Source organism: Oncorhynchus tshawytscha, linkage group LG09 (assembly GCF_018296145.1).
Source record: "Oncorhynchus tshawytscha isolate Ot180627B linkage group LG09, Otsh_v2.0, whole genome shotgun sequence".
Taxonomy (NCBI): domain Eukaryota; kingdom Metazoa; phylum Chordata; class Actinopteri; order Salmoniformes; family Salmonidae; genus Oncorhynchus; species Oncorhynchus tshawytscha.
Genome location: NC_056437.1, coordinates 46,520,089 through 46,541,032, shown reverse-complemented (window position 1 = coordinate 46,541,032; position 20,944 = coordinate 46,520,089). Strand labels below are relative to the sequence as shown.

General features: G+C 43.8%; 1 protein-coding gene and 1 long non-coding RNA gene across 2 annotated transcripts; one reads left to right on the top strand and one right to left on the bottom strand.

Annotated features, from left to right (window-relative positions):
• The first annotated feature begins 2,574 nt into the window (after nt 1-2,574).
• LOC112258055 lies at nt 2,575-6,564 on the top strand. The gene is made up of 3 exons (XR_002954675.2): nt 2,575-2,614; nt 5,513-5,724; nt 6,347-6,564. It is a non-coding gene; the product is annotated as an uncharacterized LOC112258055 (long non-coding RNA).
• A 31-nt stretch (nt 6,565-6,595) lies between these two features.
• LOC112258054 (hepatocyte cell adhesion molecule-like) lies at nt 6,596-14,646 on the bottom strand. Its single transcript, XM_024432127.2, has 7 exons — nt 14,382-14,646; nt 10,868-11,212; nt 9,916-10,197; nt 9,061-9,154; nt 8,023-8,117; nt 7,839-7,909; nt 6,596-7,544 (listed from the first exon to the last, which is right to left on the bottom strand). The coding sequence occupies exons 1-7, from the start codon at nt 14,467-14,469 to the stop codon at nt 7,317-7,319; spliced, it is 1,203 nt and encodes a 400-aa protein (XP_024287895.2). The 5' UTR covers nt 14,470-14,646; the 3' UTR covers nt 6,596-7,316.
• Between the last annotated feature and the right edge of the window lie 6,298 nt (nt 14,647-20,944).

Below are 20,944 nucleotides of genomic sequence, written 5' to 3'. Positions count from 1 at the left end.
CAAATACAGGTGTGCCAAGCTTTTAGCGTCATACCCAAGAAGACTCAAGGTTGTAAGCACTGCCAAAGTTGCTTCAACAAAGTACTGAGTAAAGGCTCTGAATAATTATGTAAATGTCATATCTAAAAACCTGTGTCTGCTTTGTCATTATGGGGTACTGTGTGTAGATTTATGAGGGGGAAAAAATAATTTAATACATGTTAGAATAAGGTAGTAACGTAACAATATGTGGAAAAAGTCAAGGGGTCTGAATACTCTCTCTCAGGCTGTTATGCAGATTACTAATGAATCATTAATTAAGTGATCCTGCGAGACATTGATTAGTCACTCCGCTGCACTCCTGCAGCACTGCACCCTATTTATACTCAGTTTTCCAAAATGACCACCAACCAGCTCCACAGGGCCATTTTGGACAGGATTCACATGGCCATATCTCCATAAATAATTGGCATATAGAGCGCAATTATGGCTTAAAATGTTTGAGGTGGTCTCTGGCAACACAATATGTCACAATGCTTCCACTCTTGCTTGTGGAGTTCTACTTCCCCAAAACTTGGTCTGGTGGAGGAGAGGGGACACCAGTCTTCTGGGTCAAGAGCATAGCTGGAGTGAGGATGAGGGGTGATTCTGGGTGTGAAGATACTGGGATGAGAGGCCTGGCATTTATCACAGCAGTGAACTCGGCCATCAGTGTTGACAGGACTTTGTGTGTAAGGAATGAAGATTCACCTTGGAGGAGCATGCAGTCGCGGATACGATGTGCAATGCCAATCATCTGCTTCCATGCACCACCCATATGGGATGAGTGAGGGGGGTTGAACACCCAGGTTCATTTATGTTATTGGAGATACAGTTGAAGTATACATGCACTTAGGTTGGAGTCATTAAAACGTGTTTTCAACAACTCCACACATTTCATAACTATAGTTTGGCAAGTCGGTTAGGACATCTACTTTGTGCATGACACAAGTCATTTTTACAACAATTGTTTACAGACAGATTATTTAACTGTATGATGAATTCCAGTGGGTCAGAAGTTTACATACACTAAGTTGACTGTGCCTTTAAACAGCTTGAAAAATTCCAGAAAATTATGTCATTGCTTTAGAAGCGTTGTCAGGACATGGTTACAAACTCGGGTCTACGGTGTGAGAAACAGTCACTTAGCAAACTGAGCCACTAATAGTCGGCAGAACCCAGAGGATGAGGCAGACAACAGTACTTGAGACTGTTTTAATAAAGTAAAAAGGAAAGTACTTCAGGCAAAAATATAAATCCACATCAAAAGTAATTCCAAGAGAAAAAGGTAATCCTCCAAGTGACAAGGTAAATCCACAAGGTGGTAGGTAGAACAGGGGAAAAGCCTCAAAAGATAATCAAAAATAAATAAACGAGTACCACAGGAGAGAGAGAACCACAGGAGAGAGGAGAGAGAGTACCACAGGAGAGAGAGAGAGTACCACAGGAGAGAGAGAGGAGTACCACAGGAGAGAGACCACAGGAGAGAGAGTACCACAGGAGAGAGAGTACCACAGGAGAGAGAGAGAGTACCACAGGAGAGAGAGAACCACAGGAGTACCACAGGAGAGAGAGAGAGTACCACAGGAGAGAGAGAGAACCACAGGAGAGTACCACAGGAGAGTACCACAGGAGAGTACCACAGGAGAGTACCACAGGAGAGTACCACAGGAGAGTACCACAGGAGAGTACCACAGGAGAGTACCACAGGAGAGTACCACAGGAGAGTACCACAGGAGAGTACCACAGGAGAGTACCACAGGAGAGTACCACAGGAGAGTACCACAGGAGAGTACCACAGGAGAGTACCACAGGAGAGTACCACAGATTCACAGCATCACTGGGGTTGGGTGCTAACATTCAAACACAGAGCAAAGAACTGAGGAAAACTAAGGGTTTAAATACATTCAAGGGAAACGAGGCACAGGTGCAAATAATAATCTGGAAACAGGGGAAAACAAAAGGGTCAAAAAAGCACAATGGGGGCATCTAGTGGCCAAAACCGGAACAATCCTGGCCAAATCCTGACAAGCTTGTGATAGGCTAATTGACATCATTTGAGTCAATTGAAGGTGTACCTGTGGATGTATTTCAAGGCCTACCTTCAAACGCAGTGCCTCTTTACTTGACATCATGGGAAAATCAAAAGAAATCAGCAAAAAATTGTCGACCTCCACAAGTCTGGTGTCACGTTCTGACCTTAGTTCCTTCGTCTTGTCTTTGTTTTAGTATGGCCAGGGCGTGAGTTGGGGTGGGAAGTCTATGTTCTTTTTTCTATGATTTGTGATTTCTGTGTTTGGTATGGTTCTCAATCAGAGGCAGCTGTCAATCGTTGTCCCTGATTGAGAACCATACTTAGGTAGCTTGTTTTTCACCCTTGAGTAGTGGGTGATTCTTTTCTGTTGAGTGTTTGTAGTCTGCACCAGACAGAACTGTTTCGGTCACGTTGTTGGTTTGTATTTCAGTGTTCAGTTTGATTCATTAAATATTAACATCATGAACACATACCATGCTGCGCATTGGTCCTCACCTTCTTCCACCAACAACGGCCGTTACATCTGGTTCATCCTTGGGAGCAATTTCCAAATGCCGGAAGGTACAACGTTCATCTGTACAAACAATAGTACGCAAGTATAAACACCATGGGACCACGCAGCCATCATACCGCTCAGAAAGGAGATGCTTTCTGTCTCCTAGAGATGAATGTTCTTTGGTGCAAATCAATCCCAGAACAGCAAAGGAACCTTTTGAAGATGCTGGAGGAAACGGGTACAAAATGATCTATATCCACAGTAAAATGAGTCCTATAATCGACATAACCTGAAAGGCTGCTCAACAAGGAAGAAGTGAGGAGTGGAAACACTTTGTTGCTTTTATGAATTTTGTCTTCTTGCTCTGTCTGTATGCTATGTCTTGCTTGTCCTATGTTGCTATTGTCTATATTGTAATTGTTTTTAATAACCTGCCCAGGGACTGTGGTTGCTTAATGTGCACTGTCCCTGTTAAAATCAACTCAAGTCACTGCTCCAAAACCGCCTTAAAAAAATACCAGACTAAGGTTTGCAACTGCACATGGTGCAAACCATAGTCTGGCTTTTTTATGGCGGTTTTGGAGCAGTGGCTTCTTCCTTGTTGAGCAGCCTTTCAGGTTATGTCAAAATAGGACTCGTTTCACTGGATATAGATACTTTTGTACCTGTTTCCTCCAGCATCTTCACAAGATCCTTTGCTGCTGTTCTGGGATTGATTTGCACTTTCAGCACCAAAGTACGTTCATCTCTAGGAGACAGAACACGTCTCCTTCCTGAGCGGTTTGGTGGCTGCGTGGTCCCATGGTGTTTATAGAGGTCTACAATTTTTTTGTTTGATGTCTTGGCTGATTTCTTTAGATTTTCCCATGATTTAAAGCAAAGAGGCACGGAGTTTGAAGGTGGGCCTTGAAATACATCCACAGCTACGCATTCAATTGACTCAAATTATGTCAATCAGAAGCTTCTAAAGCCATGACATCATTTTCTGGAATTTTCCAAGCTGTTTAAAGGCACAGTCAACTTAGTGTATGTAAACTTCTGACCCACTGGAATTGTGATACAGTGAAATAATCTCTGTAAACAATTGTTGGAAATATTACTTGTCATGCACAAAGTAGATATCCTAACCAACTTGCCAAAACTATAGTTCGTTAACAAGAAATTTGTGGAGTGGTTGAAAAACAAGTTTTAATGACTCCAACATAAGTGTACATAAACTTCCAACTTCAACTGTATATGGCGACAACAAGGGACAGGCTACTGACGAAGACATGGACACGCATTCTGTAGTCTACAATTGTTGCGATACCACAGGAAGCAAAGGAAGTCTCTGTGATCCTCCATCATCCCGAAGCAGTGGAACATGTGTTGGATATCAGCAGTGATGGCCACAGGTTCTTTCCTGAACCTCATGAGTACCCCAGCAGGCTGTCGTTGAGATCAGGGCCTGTGGGGAGTACATAATTGAGGGAGACTCCTTTGAATGGTGCACTTGAGTTGAACACCACACGGCTCTGTTCTGGCTTTATAGGGTGATAGACTCCAAATGGAGGTACCAGCATTCTTGACCTTCCTGGTGGAGCTACCTCTGCATGGTCGATGATGAGCGTTTTCTGCATGAACTCTACGAATTGCTCCTTCATCTGAGCCTGCTTTGCTAGAGTACGACAGAGTGAGGTGAGACGACTAAGCATACTCCATATTGTTTGGCAACCGTCTTCTGGGTTTCTGAAAGGGTGCGACCCAGCTGTTGGAGTGGTCTTGGCAGACCTCGTTGTCTGTGACCTGAAGGAATCTTGAGTCAATCGAAGGTGCAAGTTTGTGAATGCTAGCTGTGCGACAGAAGATTGGCTGACCCAGGTTCTCTCCGGTAAGTGTCAGTGAGTTGTGTTGATGGTTTGGCTCGTCAAGGATCTTCTGCGGTGCTCCGTAACTGAGCTTCTCTTTCACCCTAACCTGACTGCTGCATGGGCTGAAGTAGGTTGGACGACCATTTTCCAAGATGGATGTCTTGAACAAACTCACCTGAGATGGTTTGCGGGCACCTCTGAGACACACATCCCCGACAACAATCAAATCTAGGTCTAGCTTCTGGGCAAATGGAGCATTGTCTGGACCGTTGATTTCGTTCCTCACTATGTACTCTCAAGACAACTCTGCCTAAGAGGAGAAGTATGTCGGCATCGGAATCCAGAGGTGGGATCTCGTTTGCGATGCGTCTCAGGTGACTGTGGTGGCGAGCTGAGTGGTTGTTAGGGACTTGGTTACATTTGATGAGCGTGGGAAGGCGGAGTCTCATCTTCTCGTCGACTGACTCCACAACGTAACCACGGGCCGTCCTGCCAGCTGTCTCTGTTAGTACCACGCACATCTTGAGTGTGTATGGTGATGAACTACCTTTGACCTTGAAGATGTTGAACTCTGATCTTGCTTTGTTCATCCAGTATAGCGCACATCCTTTTTGATTATTCACGGCATCCTTCTGGAACACATTTACAAGGCATATCTTGGAGCATGCTCTCACGCTCATTCCTTTTCCACATACCGCGGTGCACTTAGATGTGACCTGATTGGCTGGTTCCTCTTCCTCCCTGCTATGCTCTAAAGAGGAAGGGGATGAGCTTAACTTCCATGGAGCTGGACCAGGATGGAGTGCTGAGAGGTGCCGGCCGCATTCACATTCGCTGCATTTCACCGTTACCTTACAGTTCTTGGCGAGATTATTTGTGGAAGAGCAGCACTGAAAACACACAGTTCTCTTTGAGGTACTGTTTGTGGTCTTCCAGGGACTTCTCTGAAACCTCCACACTTCTTTAACGGATGAGGCTTGGTGACCTACGTAATCTACTTTGCAGATTTAATGGCTGGTTTCTTCTGATCCCCTGTGTTCTCTGTTGAAGATACTTGTATTTTGTGGACAGATATTGTCTTCCCATGTCTGTCTTGCTCGTCTCTTCTGACAGGTGCCGAATGGGAGGAGAAGAGGTTGAAGCTGGGGTCTGCCCTGACTTTGGCTTCTCTACGGATGAAGTTGGCGAACACCCAGAATGGAAGGTGACATTGTTTTATAGCTTGACGTTTGACCCATATGATGTCCACGTTTCCTGCAGGCCATATGGGAGCTTCTCTACGATAGGGCTCACCCCTCTGGATGTCTCCAGGTATGATAGGCCAGGTAGGTAGCCATCTTGCTTTGCAGCTTCAAGCTCCAATAATAGATCTCCAAGGTCAGTGTCTGGAGTTCTTTATTTGTCACGTTTTTTTGCAGTACAGGTCATGATCATAGGGCTGTTGTCACTCTCTCTACACTAGTCGACTACACATGCATTTTGTCAAACTCTTCTCCAGTAGCTGAATCAAGTTAGACCTGCTTGAAATACTTTTGCAGATAAATTGATAATTTACATCTATGGAAATAGGCTGTTTGATTTAGACCTACTGAAAAGTCCAAGTCATGCGAGTGACAGTTTTCTAGTGAGAAAACATGGTAACAACACCTAATTGTTATCCAGGCATCTCTGTTCTGTGGAGAAATTGTGTATTGTCTCCACTCTCCAATTTATTCATTCATGTTTATGTTGGGATAGGCAGATGAATTGCTTTCTTTCTTCTCCACGCCTCGACCACAAAGCCACAGTCGTCACTGAACAGGCATGCTTTTGTCCTCTTGGTGAAACCGTGAATCAGCAAACAGATTCTCTCTGTGTTCGAGAACAGAATGATGAGCATTAGACAAAAAGGAACAAGTTACATAAAGCTTGTACTGTGTTGAAATTGTCCCCTCTGTTTTATTGCAGGGCACAAACATTCCCTGTGAACAGAGATGAAGAGATTGCATTGATGTCGACCACGATGACTGTCTGAAGAAACCCTATGTAAGCTGTATGGATAAATGTCAACAAAAAAAAATACAAACCAACAATATTAAGGACAAAGTGTCTGAAACATTCAAACTTTCCCTAAAGTTTAACTTTAAGTGAAACAAATTTAGAAATGACGACAAATATTTCTTCATACCTTTTATTGAACATCTCTACTGATGTGTACAGTGCATCCTGTTTTTCTTAACAAATTCTATAAATCTTGACAAAGGAAAACAAATATTGAATGATTATTCAACTATGATACCAAGAACACAGACCATTAGTAGTTCAATTACAAACATCCACACCATACAAAATGTACTAAAAGAAATTGGTACTGTACTAAAAGAAACTAAACTGACCCATACAGTTGTGGAGGATGACAGTGTATTTACAAATCCATTGAGGAGAATATTAAAGTGCTGTGTTGGGTTCTGAGACAAACATTACTGCACTATCACGTCATAAAAACATATTTACAAACATACAGTCACCATGTGAACGTACAGAAATATTCACATCTCTCTGCAGCTCCAAGGCATGGACCACAGGGGCCATGGTGTGTGGAAGCGTTTTTTCCTGGCCCAGCTTCAACACACCCGGGTCATATTCATTAGGCCACTGAAAATAAACTGTTTTAAATCATTTTGCAACAAAAAAAGAAAATTAATGTCCAGTTTGTTCCCTTTGGTGCCTATGTTTAAATTAATCATGGTCTTAAATTTAGGCCAGATGTGTTAGTGCTGGGCTGAAACAAAAGCCTGCACACACTGCATCTCTCCAGGACTTGCATATAGACAATCAGGGCAGAGTGGCGCCATTGATCTCCAGTATGGGGGTGGGCTCTTCCAACTGAGGGGCAGGTAGTATGCCCCCTGGGTTGCGGAACATGCGCCTGGAGCTTCTAGTGCGGGGTGGGGAGGGGGTGGCGGTTTTGCTCTGCAACTTGTTGTTGTGATGTGAAGGGGGAGCTTACTGGGGTGCGAGGGTACCTGCGAGAAGAGCGGGCAGGGGGGTCAGGGGAGTGTGAGGGGGGCAGGGAGCTGCTGTAGCTGGGAGGGCTTCTAGGTGGTACAGAGGGGAGGCCCAGGCCTATGTTGCTGGGGGAGTCATGGTCTTCCTGAGGGGAATCCTACAAAGAGGGGAACCAAGTCAATACACACACACACACACACACAATGCTCTCTAAACAGGTCCAAACAATACCTAAGGTGTAGTGGCTGTATTGCATTCTACATTGAGATATTGTGGTCATCCTAACAACTGAATGAGGGTTGAGAAATAAAAATGTACAAACCCCCACAGTATCTCTGTCCATTTTATCGATTTAATAAATTAACATTTATTCAGACGGGTTTATTTAGTTGTTTTGAGTCTGATAGTGATGGTGACAGATTTACATGTTTTTTGTGATTTCGAGAGTTACCTTTTTGAGGATGTAGAGTGCCACTGGATTCTTGCGTTCATGTTCAGTCATAATTTTTGGTAAAACTCGAACTGAACAGGATGAAAAAGACATTGGATGAACACCTTTGGTGCAGCACACATTTTTATTTTATTATTATGAATAAATTGGAAATACAAATAAAAGTTATTATTAGTTTTCTTACCTGCATGATTGATTTGGGAATAATCAGGGTGTTCTATTAAATGCCTTGGCAGGCCTGCCAAACCTCTGGGCTTCATTTGCCGTTTCTGACGTTCTCTGCATAATAAACGTACAATACATGTGAGATTAAACTGTGTGCTAAAATGATACAGTATACAACTGTTAAACCCTTTAGAGTCTAAGCCCTGTCTAAGCCAGGGGATAGGGGGTGGGGGGGGTCTAAGCTAACATATGGAATTGTTTTAAGATGTTCATACCAAGGATAATTTAGCTATTTTATTTTTTTATTTTAAGAGCCCTTGATGTATCAGAAAAATATATACAAAAATGATTAGATAAAATTTTTATTAGGCATTACTGCTATTAGCCAATAGAAACACATTGAACAACAGATTCTGTACATGGAACAACAGTAGGGGTAGTGCATACAGCCCAGTACATCACTGGGGCTAAGCTGCCTGCCATCCAGGACCTCTACACCAGGCGCTGTCAGAGGAAGGCCCTAAAAATTGTCAAAGACCCCAGCCACCACAGTCATAGACTGCACTCTCTACTACCGCATGGCAAGCGGTACCAGAGTGCCAAGTCTAGGACAAAAAGGCTTCTCAACAGTTTTTTCCCCCAAGCCATAAGACTCCTGAACAGGTAATCAAATGTCTACCCGGACTATTTGCATTGTGTCCCACCCGCAAACCCTCTTTTACGCTGCTGCTACTCTCTGCTCATCATAAATGCATAGTCACTTTGACCATATCTACATGTACATGCTACCTCAATCAGCCTGACTAACCGGTGTCTGTATTTAGCCTCACTTCTTTTATAGCCTCGCTACTGTATATAGCCTGTCTTTTTACTGTTGTTTTATTTCTTTACCTACCTATTGTTCACCTAATACCTTTTATGCACTATTGGTTAGAGTCTGTAAGTAAGCATTTCACTGTCGGCGCACGTGACAAATAAACTTTGATTTGATGTACAGACAGAGAAGCATCCAGAAACATGTAGCGAGTGAGACAACCATCAATAAGCTAGTTCTTACTTCTTGGAAGGCCCCCAGCAGGCGCATACTGTAACCAAGGTGATGAGAAGAAAAATACCCCCGGTGGAGAGAATGATGTAGAGGGAACTCCTCCCTGTGGGGGGAACACAAGAGGGTCAGGAGCATAACAGTGTCACAGGTTGTGTCCCAAATGGCACCTGTTTCCCTATTCAGTGCACTACTTTTGACCAGGGCCCATAGGGCTCTGGTCAACAATAATGCACTATATAGGGAATACGGTACTATTTGGGTGGTAACCGCACAGGAAAATAAATGTCACAGGAGAGCTACTTAACAGTATGTTCAAGCAGAATTACAGTATGTACTTTCTCCCCCGTCCTCCCACGTACACACTCATGTCTCTGTGATGTAGTCATGTACTGCATGTATAGCCAGTGATCGACTTCCCTCCCACGCATTCTGTCTGCTAATGGTACATTACAATGATGTTTTTCCCCCTCTAGAGTGAGAGCCTTGGGTTTATTTTACAGAAGCTATCATGATTTGCATTTGCCTTTATTCACCCCTTCCCTAAAGTACAAGGACGTGCTTTTCAGTGAAGTATTTGTTTCATGCCCTAGGCTTGAACCACTGACTTGTACGCCTAAGAAAGCGCTCTGAGATGAAATTATGAAAATAACTTCAATTTTACTTCGTGAGTACTTACTAAAGAAGCCTATATCATGGGTTAGAGAGTGCGAGAGTATTACAGGAGTTAGCAAAATTTCTCCATCCTCATCCCTCTACTTTATAGCAAAGCAAGTGGTGGGGCTGCCATTTTACAGAAAACCAGATTGCAGATTGTGGCTTTAAATTGCCACTGGTTCAAGCCTATAGTTCCACTGTTAAGCCTACTGTAGATAGTGAGTTTAATGGGCAGGCTCTTCATGCTGCCAATAGGGTTCTCCACCATGCAGCCGTAGATGTCATCATCCACCATCAGCACCCGCACAATTGTCAAGAGCTTCTGGTCAGGTGACAACTGCAGGCGCGTCTCATTGGTCAGCGGTTTACCGCCTTTCTGCCAGCTGTACTTGGCATTGGTTCCATTGTCGTGGGAGCAGTTGAGGGTAAAGTGCTCGCTGAGCTCCAGCACTGAGGAGGCCTCCATGTGGACATAAGGCCTGGATATGGGCTCTATGGAGAAGAAGCATAGTAGTCACACATGTTTCTGAAATACCCCAATGCAATGAAAAGATTAGGATCTCTTGTTCGTTCAGGGTCAAAAGTTATGCTGATATAATGGTGAAAAAAATGTGTCACGAGTCAGCTAATGTACATATACAACTTCTCAGGTGACCCATGTGACAATGACTTCACAGGTTCAACACTGTTTGGGCTACTGTCCCTTGCACTTTCCTTGACAATTCAGCCTATTCATACAAATTCATGCAATTCAGCCCAGTCTTATGAATGAGAAATATAAACAAAAATGTCAAAAAGCTTTTGGTTTTGTCACAGACAATGCCAGAAGTCCCTGCAAGCAGTGCCTCTTTAATGCAAGTCATGTCACAGAGGACTATTCACCAACCAACTTAGTGACCTTAGTATCCACCCTGAAATTGGTAGAGTCATACCAAAGACTCCAAAAAGGGTACTCAATGCCTCTGCTTGACACTCAGCATTAAAGAGATGGATTAGGGATAAGGTCCTGCAATAGACTAGCATCCTGTCCAGTGGGTGTACTTGTATATCAAACTGCCTCACGCTACAGAATAAGGACATAGGCTACTACCCTATGGTCCATTCTGGCATGGACAAGGCTTACTTTTCCAAGGCTTACTTACTTACACTATGAACCACCTACCATCCACAGTTAGGTCGATACTCCCTTCTCCAGTGAATGTATCATCCGTGATTGAAATCTCCACTTCGTAGGTGCCCTCATCTGAGAGCTTGAGGTTGTGGAGCAGGAGGGTGCCATTCTCAAACACCAGGATGCGGTCCCGGTACTCTGGCCTCAGGTTCCCAATGATCTCGGTGCCAATGGACTGGACCACAGTGACAGGCTTGTCGTCCCTCTTCAGCTGCCACTTGATGACAGGCGCGTCGGGGCTGGAGCTGCTGTAGCGGACGGAGAGGAGTGCCTCCCCGCCCAACGTCCCCCGGATCAGGGAGCCAGGGCTGGTGATGTTGACCCCCTCGACACTTCCTAGTCATAGAGGAGATGGAACAGACTGGATGTATAAGATCCACCTTATTGTATCTAGTCAATTTATTCAGGTTCTAGTCTCCTGGAACATGTGTAAGCACCACCATACATATTATATTTTGCATATTTGTAATCATATTTGTATTCTTTATCTTATCAGATTTGAGTAAAATTACACAAATGTAACTTACACGCATGTGAGACAGATTAACTTACACATTACACCGCAGTAGGGCACAGGTAGGGCACTAGCTGCAATGCCACTTCAGGTTGCTACAAGTGTCTTTCAAATAGGCCTAGTAGCAAACCATCCAACAACAAGCTTTACCCAGATCGTGTACCCAAGGAGACTTGGCCCACTTCTTAATGGAAACGTACTGCCTTTCCTATTCCATTACTCTGTGAATGCTAGTGTTCTGAAGAATATTGGACTGTCCACAATCTCCACACCAGTACCACCATCCCAGCCGTAACTAGGCGGTCTTTGATTGAGTGGCATGCTTCTTTCCATTCATCGTTAACAGGTCATTGTCCGGGCATATGCGTAGCTTCCTCCTCTCAGCCCCTTAGCTATTTCAACAACATATTTCAAACAGTCTAAGTTATGGCCAACAGATTTTGCAGCAATACTTTCTGAGTTCATTGACCAGAGGTTTCATCTCTGTGAGGGAAATAGCCTACAGTATGTGTTCAGAGTGGGCTAAAGTGAGAGCCAAATGACTGTATCTAGCTCTGCTGGCTGTTGTTGTGGGTGGTAGGCTGCTGATGACTCGACTGTGGGCACTGGGCCCCCTCCTCCATTGGGGCAGAGTGTGCTGAAGCGAGCCTGCGTGGCAGCACTGCATCGCCGTGGTAACGGCTCGCAGTTCTCTGGGACCGCTGGGATGAGCTGACAAAAGTGGCGATTGTTTGGACCAACTTCCTCCCTGGCAGTCCATGAAAAGAGCCCTCAGAGCATACACGAGATCCCCGATTGGCTGAGCCCGGAGACAGAGGACCCCAGTGATTCTGCTGATGACAACACAATCGCACCTCTTTCTATGCTTGTGTCTTCACACCTTTTTTATATATCTCATGTAAAGTTAGAATGATATATTTACAAAAGTATAGATTCTTCGTATATCTTCCCCTTTATGTTTCTAGGTCGTACCTCAATACCCTGAGCTCAGGTCCTTCACCAACCAACATCTGCCCTTTCACCATGATCCTCTCTGCTTGGAGGATCCTCTGATTGCCATTCTCACAGAGCAGTTTGGCTCCATGACATCACCATTCATACTGGTGGAGGACTTTGGCTAACCTGCTAAACCAACCGGAAGACATTTGAGTAGTGTAGTGCCCACATGGGCTCTACAGAGGTCAAATACAAACACTTGTTAAAGTCTAAACCTTGTGGGCCGGTTTCCCAAACCCAGATTAAGCCATCCTGGACAAAAAAAATAATTCTCAGTGGAGAATGTCCATTGAAAGTACATTTTACTCCAGGACTTTTTCTGGGTCCTATTGTGACTGCTTTCTGACAAATAATATATCTTCATCAATTTTTTAAATCCACAGATTATGTGTTGTTTTTTGAGTGTCAACAATTTGACTACAAAATGGTTTTCTAGTAATTTAGGATTACTGTACTGTGTGGCATTGTGCTTTCAGATTGAATGAAAATACACAGAGTGTACAAACATTATGAACACCTTCCTATTATTGTGTTCCACCCCATTTTGCCCTCAGGGGGCATGGACTCCACAAGGTGTCAAAAGCGTTCCACATGGATGCTGGCCCATGTTGACTCCAATGCTTCCCACATTTGTGTCAAGTTGGCTGGATGTCCTTTGGGTGGTAGACCATTCTTGATACACATGGGGAAACTGTTGAGCGTGAAAAACCCAGAAGCTTTGCAGTTCTCCACAGGAGATTGGTGGCACCTTAATTGTGGAGAATGGGCTCATGGTAACGACTGGGGTGGAATTAGTGGAATGGGTCTGTGTGATTCAGTTGGTAGAGTATGGCACTTGCAATGCCAGGGTTGTGGGTTCAATTCTCATTGGGGACCACTACAAACAAATATGAAAATGTATGCACTCTACTGTAATTTGCTCTGGATAAGAATGTCTACGTAAAATGTAACATGCCTCAAACACATGGTTTCCAGATATTTGATGCCATATTCCCTTCAGCAGCATCATGTGCTGCATTCAAAAGCACTTCAATCTTTTGCCTTGCCCATTCTGAATGGCACACATACACAATCCATGTCTCAATTGTCTCAAGGCTTAAAATTCCTTCTTTAACCTGTCTCCTCCCCTTCATCTACACTGATTGAAGTGGATTTAACAGGTGACATCAGTAAGGGATCATAGCTTTCACCTGGATTCAATTGGTCAGTCTATGTCGGGGAGTTTATATATATATATATATATATATTATTTTTTTGTTGTTGGTAAATGTTTTATTTAACCTTTATTTAACTAGGCAAGTCAGTTAAGAACAAATTCTTATTTTACAATGACAGTGAAAAGAGCAGTGAAGTGGATTTCACAAGTGACATCGGTAAGGGATTGTAGCTTTCACCTGGTCCGTCTGTCATGGAAAAAGCAAGGGTGGCTATTTTTTATTTGTTTAATCTTTCTTTTATCAGGGAGTCATTCTGAGACCGAGGTCTCTTTTACAGATGAACCCTACATTTCATAAATGACAGAAAATACACACATCAAAATATAAATACAAAATGCAAGCAGAAAGAAAAACACGTTCATAAAAAATTAAAATAAAACACAATCAGTAATAAGGTCCTCAATCAGCATTCTGAATTCACCTAGAGGCACCAAAACATCACATTGAAGATTGTTCTACAGATAAAGTGCAAAAAAACAAAAAGCTGATTTACCTAACTCAGTAGAGACCAAAAGAAACCAAAGGAATGTTATGTACACTCAGTGTAAGCTAATATATAATAAGGAAACGTGTATTTGCTTGTTTGACATGGACAAAGTAGGCATAATTGAACATGTTCTTGCAAGTAGAATATGAAAAACACAAAATGTATGTGTCCAACCTATCAGACAAACAAATCGCTGTCAGAAACCGTTTACTTGTCCACTCCATTCTAAATACCTCCCACACACATTGCCTTGCCTGGTGTTTCCCAAAAACAGGGGAAAGTTTCCCTTACCTGACTGGGACAAAACAAGGAGACACCAGAGCAGCAAAAGTTGAGGAGCGGCTATGGCTTTTGAGAGAGCCTCTCTCTCTGCCTTCATCTTGGGTTTAGCACTCCGTTTCTGTCCCAGACAATTAGCATGATTTGTCCACTCTGGCCACGTCCCCCAGAGAGCGCACAGCCATTCCTCCAAGGCAGGACTCCACTAGGACTGGGTGCACTGCACAACAAAGCAACGCACCAGCAGGCAAGACAGAGTGATTGATGTGTATGTGTGTGTGTGGGTTGGTTGGTTCTTCTATCCTTGTGGGGACCTAGAATCCCCAAAAGTCCCTACAAGGAGAGAAAACAAGGAAAATTTGCCACATCCCCGTTTGGACAAAAGCTATTTTAAGCTTAATGGTTAGGGTTACAATTAGGGAAAGGGGGATACCTAGTCAGTTGAACAACTGACTGCATTCAACTGAAATGTGTCTTCTGCATTTATCCCAACCCCTCAATCAGAGAGGTGCAGGGGGCTGCCATAATCAACATCCACGTCATTGGTGCCCGGGGGAACTGTTGTTCTGCTCTGGGGCAGAACAGATTTTTACCTTCAGCTGAGATATTTGATCCAGCAACCTTTTGGTTACTGGCCCAACGCTCAAACCAATAGACTACCAGGGTAAGGGGTTAGTGGTTAGGGTGAGGGGTTAGGTTAGGATTAGGGTCAGGGCATGGGTGGGCAAACTTTTTGTCTTGAGGTCCACATCGGGATTTTGAAATTCAACGGAGGGACACATTTTTTGGGGGATCAATTGTTTGTTAAAATCAATTTGCAGCGGCCTCCTGAGTGGCACAGTGGTCTAAGGCACTGCATCGAAGTGCTTGAGGGGTCACTACAGACCCGAGTTTGATCCCAGGCTGTGTCACATTGGCCGTGCATGGGAGACCCATGAGGCGGCGCACCATTGGTCCAGTGTCGTCCGGGTTAGCAGAGGTTTTGGCAGGCCAAGATTTCCTTGTCCCATCATGCTCTAGCAACTCCTGTGGTGGGCCGGGTGCATTGCACGCAGACACGGTCGGCACGTGTACGGTGTTTCCTCCGTCACATTGGTGCGGATGGCTTTTGGGTTAAGCAGGCATGGTGTCAAGAAACCACTTCAATCCGGCACACGAGACAAAAATAAATGTCTTGCAGGCCTATTTTCTCCCCAATTTCGTGGTATCCAATTGGTAGTTACAATCTTGTCCCATCGCTGCAACTCCCATATGGACTTGGGAGAGGCGAAGGTCAAGAGCCGTGCGTCCTCCGAAAAATGACCCAGCCAAGCCACGGCCACGGCCACTGCGACCTGTATGCTCTCGTTGGCTGGCCATCGCTATTTTCGTCGCCAAATCCACTGGCTCCAGGTCATCTATAAGTCTTTGCTAGGTAAAGTCCCGCCTTATCTCAGCTCACTGGTCACCATAGCAACACCCACCCGTAGCACGCACTCCAGCAGGTTCCAGCTGGAGACTGATATCTCCCTCTCTAACTTTAAGCATCAGCTGAAAGAGCAGCTTACCAATCACTGTACTTGTACACAGCCAATCTGTAAATAGCACACCCAACTACCTCATCCCATATTGTTATTTATCTTTTTGCACCCAAGTATCTCTACGTGCACATTATCATCTGTACATCTATCACTCCAGTGTTAATTGGTAAATTGTAATTATTTTGCCTCTATGGCCTATTTATTGCCTTACCTCCCTAATCTCCTACATTTGCACTCACTGTACATAGATTTTCTATTGTGTTATTGACTGTATGTTTATTTATGTGTAACTCTGTGTTGTTGTTTTTGTCACACGCTTTGCTTTATCTTGGCCAGGTCTCAGTTGTAAATGAGAACTTGTTCTCAACTGGCCTACCTGTGAAGGCACAAGGCGAGACCTAATGCAGACACAGGAGGCAGATGGTTGGAGTCTCACAATGTTTATTAATCCCAAGGGGTAGGCAAGAGAATGGTTGTGGACAGGCAAAAAGGTCAAAACCAGATCAGAGTCCAGGAGGTACAGAGTGGCAAACAGGCTCGTGGTCAAGGCAGGCAGAATGGTCAGGCAGGCGGGTGCAAAGTCCAGAAACAGGCAAGAGTCAAAACCGGGAGCACTAGAAAAAGGAGAATACAAAAAGCAGGAGAACGGGGAAAACCACTGGTTGACTTGGAAACAAACAAGACGAACTGGCACAGAGAGACAGGAAACACAGGGATAAATACACTGGGGAAAACAAGTTACACCTGGAGGGGGTGAAGACAATAACGAGGACAGGTGAACCTGATCAGGGTGTGACACTACCTGGTTAAATAAAGGTGAAATAATAAATAAATAAATAAATAAATAAATAAATAAGGAAATCAGTCAATTTAAATAAATTCATTCGGCCCTAATTTATGGATTTCACATGACTGGGCAGGGGCGCAGCCATGGGTGGGCCTGGGAGGCCATAGGCCTACCCGCTGGGGAGCCAGGTTCAGCCAATCAGAATGAGTTTTCCCCCACAAAAGGTATTTCTTACAGCCAGAAATAATCCTCAATTTTTGAGGCCGGTTGGACATACTGCCAAATTCTCTAAAACAACGTTGGAGGCAGTTTATGGTAGAGAAATTAACGTTAAATGATCTTGCAACAGCTCTATTGGACAATCCTGTAGTCTGCATGCACACTGCACACTCAAAACTTGACAAATCTGTGGCATTGTGTTGTGTGACAAAACTGCACATTTTAAAGTGGCCTTTTATTGTCCCCAGCACAAGGTGCACCTGTGTAATGATCATGCTGTTTAAATCAGCTTTTTGATAAGCTACACCTATCATGGTGGATGGATTATCTTGGCAAATGAGAAATGCTCAATAGGAATGTAAACTAATTTGTGCACAACATGAGAGAAATACGTTTTTTGTGCGTATGGAAGATTTCTGGGATTTTTATTTCAGCTCATGAAACATTTTACATGTTGCGTTTATATTTTTGGTCAGTGTAGTTCACTACTTTTGACCAGGGCCCATGGTCAAAAGAACACTATATAGGAAATATGGTGCCATTTGGGACACAGCCAGGGTATATGGCCAAATACAGTTCTTGATGAATGGAAGGTGGGTCTTCAGACTCCTTTACTTTTCCCACATATTGTAACATTACAGCTTTATTCTAAAATTGATCACATTGTTGTTGTTTTTTTTACCATCATCAATCTACACACAATACCCCATAATGACAAAGCAAAAACAGGTTTAGACATTTTTGCAAATTGAAATTTCACATTTACATAAGTATTCAGTACTTTGTTGGAGCACCTTTTGGCTGTGATTACAGCCTCGTGTCTTCTTGGGTATGACACTACAAGCTTGGCACACCTGTATTTGGGAAATTTCTCCCATTCTTCTCTACACATCCTCTCAAGCTCTGTCAGGTTGGATGGGGAGCATCGATTCACAGCTATTTTCAGGTCTCTCCAGAGATGTTCGATCAGGTTCAAGTCCAGGATCTGTCTTGGCCACTCAAGGACATTCAGAGACTTGTCCCAAAGCCACCCCTGCTTTGTCTTGGCTGTGTGCTTAGGGTCGTTGTCCTGTTGGAAGGTGAACCTTCACCCCAGTCTGAGGTCCTGAGCACTCTGGAGCAGGTTTTCATCAAGGATCTCCGTTCATCTTTTCCCTGGATCCTGACTAGTCTCCCAGTCCCTGCTGCTGAAAAACATCCCACAGCATGATGCTGCCACCACCATGATTCACCGTAGGGATGGTGCCAGGTTTCCTCCAGACGTGATGCTTGGCATTCAGGCCAAAGAGTTCATTCTTGATTTCATCCGTCCAGAGAATCTTTGCTTCTCATGGTCTGAGAGTCCTTTAGGTGCCTTTTACTGAGTGGCTCCTGTCTGGCTACTCTACCATAAAGGCCTGATTGGTGGAGTGCTGCAGAGATGGTCGTCCTTCTGGAAGGTTCTCCATTCTCCACAGAGGAACTCTGGAGCTCTGTCAGAGTGACCATCAGGTTCTGAGTCACCTCGCTGACCAAGCCCCCCCACCCCCTCCCCACCTTCCATGCTGTAAAATAAATGTGGTACCCTTCCCCACATCTGTGCCTCGACACAATCTGTACTCGGAGCTCTACGGACAATTTCTTCAACTTCAAGGCTTGGTTTTTGCTCTGACATGCGTGATCAACTGTGGGACCTTATATAGACAGGTTTGTGCCTTTCCAAATGATGTCCAATCAACTGAATTTAGCACAGGTGGACTCCAAGTTGTTGAATCATCTCAAGGATGATCAATGGAAACAGGATGCACCTGGCTCAATTTTTTGTCTCACAGCAAAAGGTCTGAATATATATGTAAATAAGGTCTTTATGTTGTTGTTTTTATTACATTTGCCCCAAAAAATTAAAAATACCTGTTTTTGCTTTGTTGTTATAGGGTATTGTGTGTAAATTGATGAGGACGTTCTTTTATTTAATTCATTTCAGAAAAAGGCTGTAACGTAATACAATGTGGAAGTAGGGATGGGGTCTGAATCATTTCTGAATGCACTGTACTTTTAAGTGGATATTATAAAGGTTAATATTTTTTCAAATAAAACAGTTTGGGTTGCAGTTGTATGTACCTTTTTGTGTAAAAACAAACATAATAGGCTATGTCTGGCACGCAAATTTGTTGTTTTTTTTTCATTATGGACATTGCACTAATTGAGCTTGACACCCCTGATATATTTAAAAATGTATATATATATATATTTAACCAGGCAAGTAAGTTAAGAACAAATTCTTATTTACAATGACAGCCTACCCCGGCCAACCCTAACAACACTGGGCTAATTGTGCACCACCCTATGGGACTCCCAATCACACCCGGTTGTGATACAGCCTGGAATCGAACCAGCGTCTGTAGTGAAACCTCTAGCACTGAGATGCAGTGCCTTAGACAGCTGCGCCACTAGGAAACCCAGTATCTTTAACTGAATGTAAACAAAAGACCCCCTCCCCATCAATGAAGTCTCATTGATACCAGCATAGTCTTATATTGAGATATATCAATTAATTATATATCAATTAATTTACATTTCACAGATCCATGGGTGTAAGACCTCTGGGCTACTCTATTTGTTTGTCTTCATCGATCCTCTCTGGCACTTATCACAGTTCTTATGCTCTGATGACACCCCCTGCTGTTTGCTTTACACCATAGCAAGCTCACGTGGCCACGACTAGTTCAACGAATAGTGGCGAAAAGTGACAAAACCAAACATTTCTATTGTAGAAATGTAGAAAATGAAGAAAACAACATATCCGGCTCAGCAAATTTGTGTACACGAGTCAGCAGGGTGGTATTCATTAATGCACACCATGGCAAAGCATTTTATAACAGAAAATGTAAGTGAGCATTTCTTGTTTAGTTCCCAGTGAATATGACACAGTACTTTGTGTGCACTTAGTAGCCTCGCCTATAAGGGGTTTAGATTCGGATTTTGTAGGTTGTGGTGCTTTTTAATGAGTACTTTATTGTAAACGGTTCCATTTCCATTATGTGCTGTCTCCCAACCTGGAGTGGTACAATTCAATTCCATTACACCCCACCCCCATGCTAACTCCTGCAGATACTCTGCACAGGAGTGTGTTTGGCTGTGTCTGTGCTTGTCTGTGTTTTAACATGCTTCAAGTGCCCTGCCTACTGTAGCCATTGACAGGCTCTTCCCATTTGTGGTAGTGGGTGAGTGAGACCTGAGAGGGGACACCATTATAAAGTATCCCAGAGATGCCATCTAGCCTAGCTCGAACCCCACTTTATCTACTTTGACGAATGTCTTTACTTTTTCATTAGGCTTAATACACACATCCATTGGGAACCATTGTACTGTTCAATGCTACTGTCAAACATTTTAAGGCTCTATGGTAGGGTGCCATTGTGTTGATCCACTCATTCCCCCCTGCTCCTATCAATGCTCACCTCAACCTTCATAAATCCTTCACATGCCCGACCACACCTCAGAAATTGTGCTACGATGACTCTCTTTAAACTGCGTGTTAATTCACTAAACATGAGCTATACTCACTCATTCTCCACAACTCCTAGTGCCGTGTTTCAAACCGACAAGACCAGAGGAGGAGTAAAATAACAGTGGCTGTGGTGGGTTGCTATTGGAAACCCTCTGAAAAATGAATCTTTCATAACTCTCACCTCAGTGAGTCGAGTCTGCATTAGCATCCCAGAGCTGATTCCCACTCCATGGCAGTGTGAGTGGGAGCCTACGTGGGCGGCCGTTGGGCTCAGAGCGACCCGAGTGCAAGTCTACACAGGAGGGTTCAACTTCAAGAAGAGCAACATAAAAATATCTGATCTGTGGCTCTATGCCGTACGGCTGGGGCTGTTGTGTCTTTGCTATCTCGGTGCCTGAGGTTGAGGGTTCAAATTCAAATGGGAAAACTGGCTACATGCGCTATAGTTAGTAATGAGGATATTTGAATGAATATGTGGTGCTGCTTAGTCTGCGGCTATACGCTACAGTGTCTATTTCATGGAGGGGGTTTCAGTTCAGAAAATGAAACAGTTGAGGCG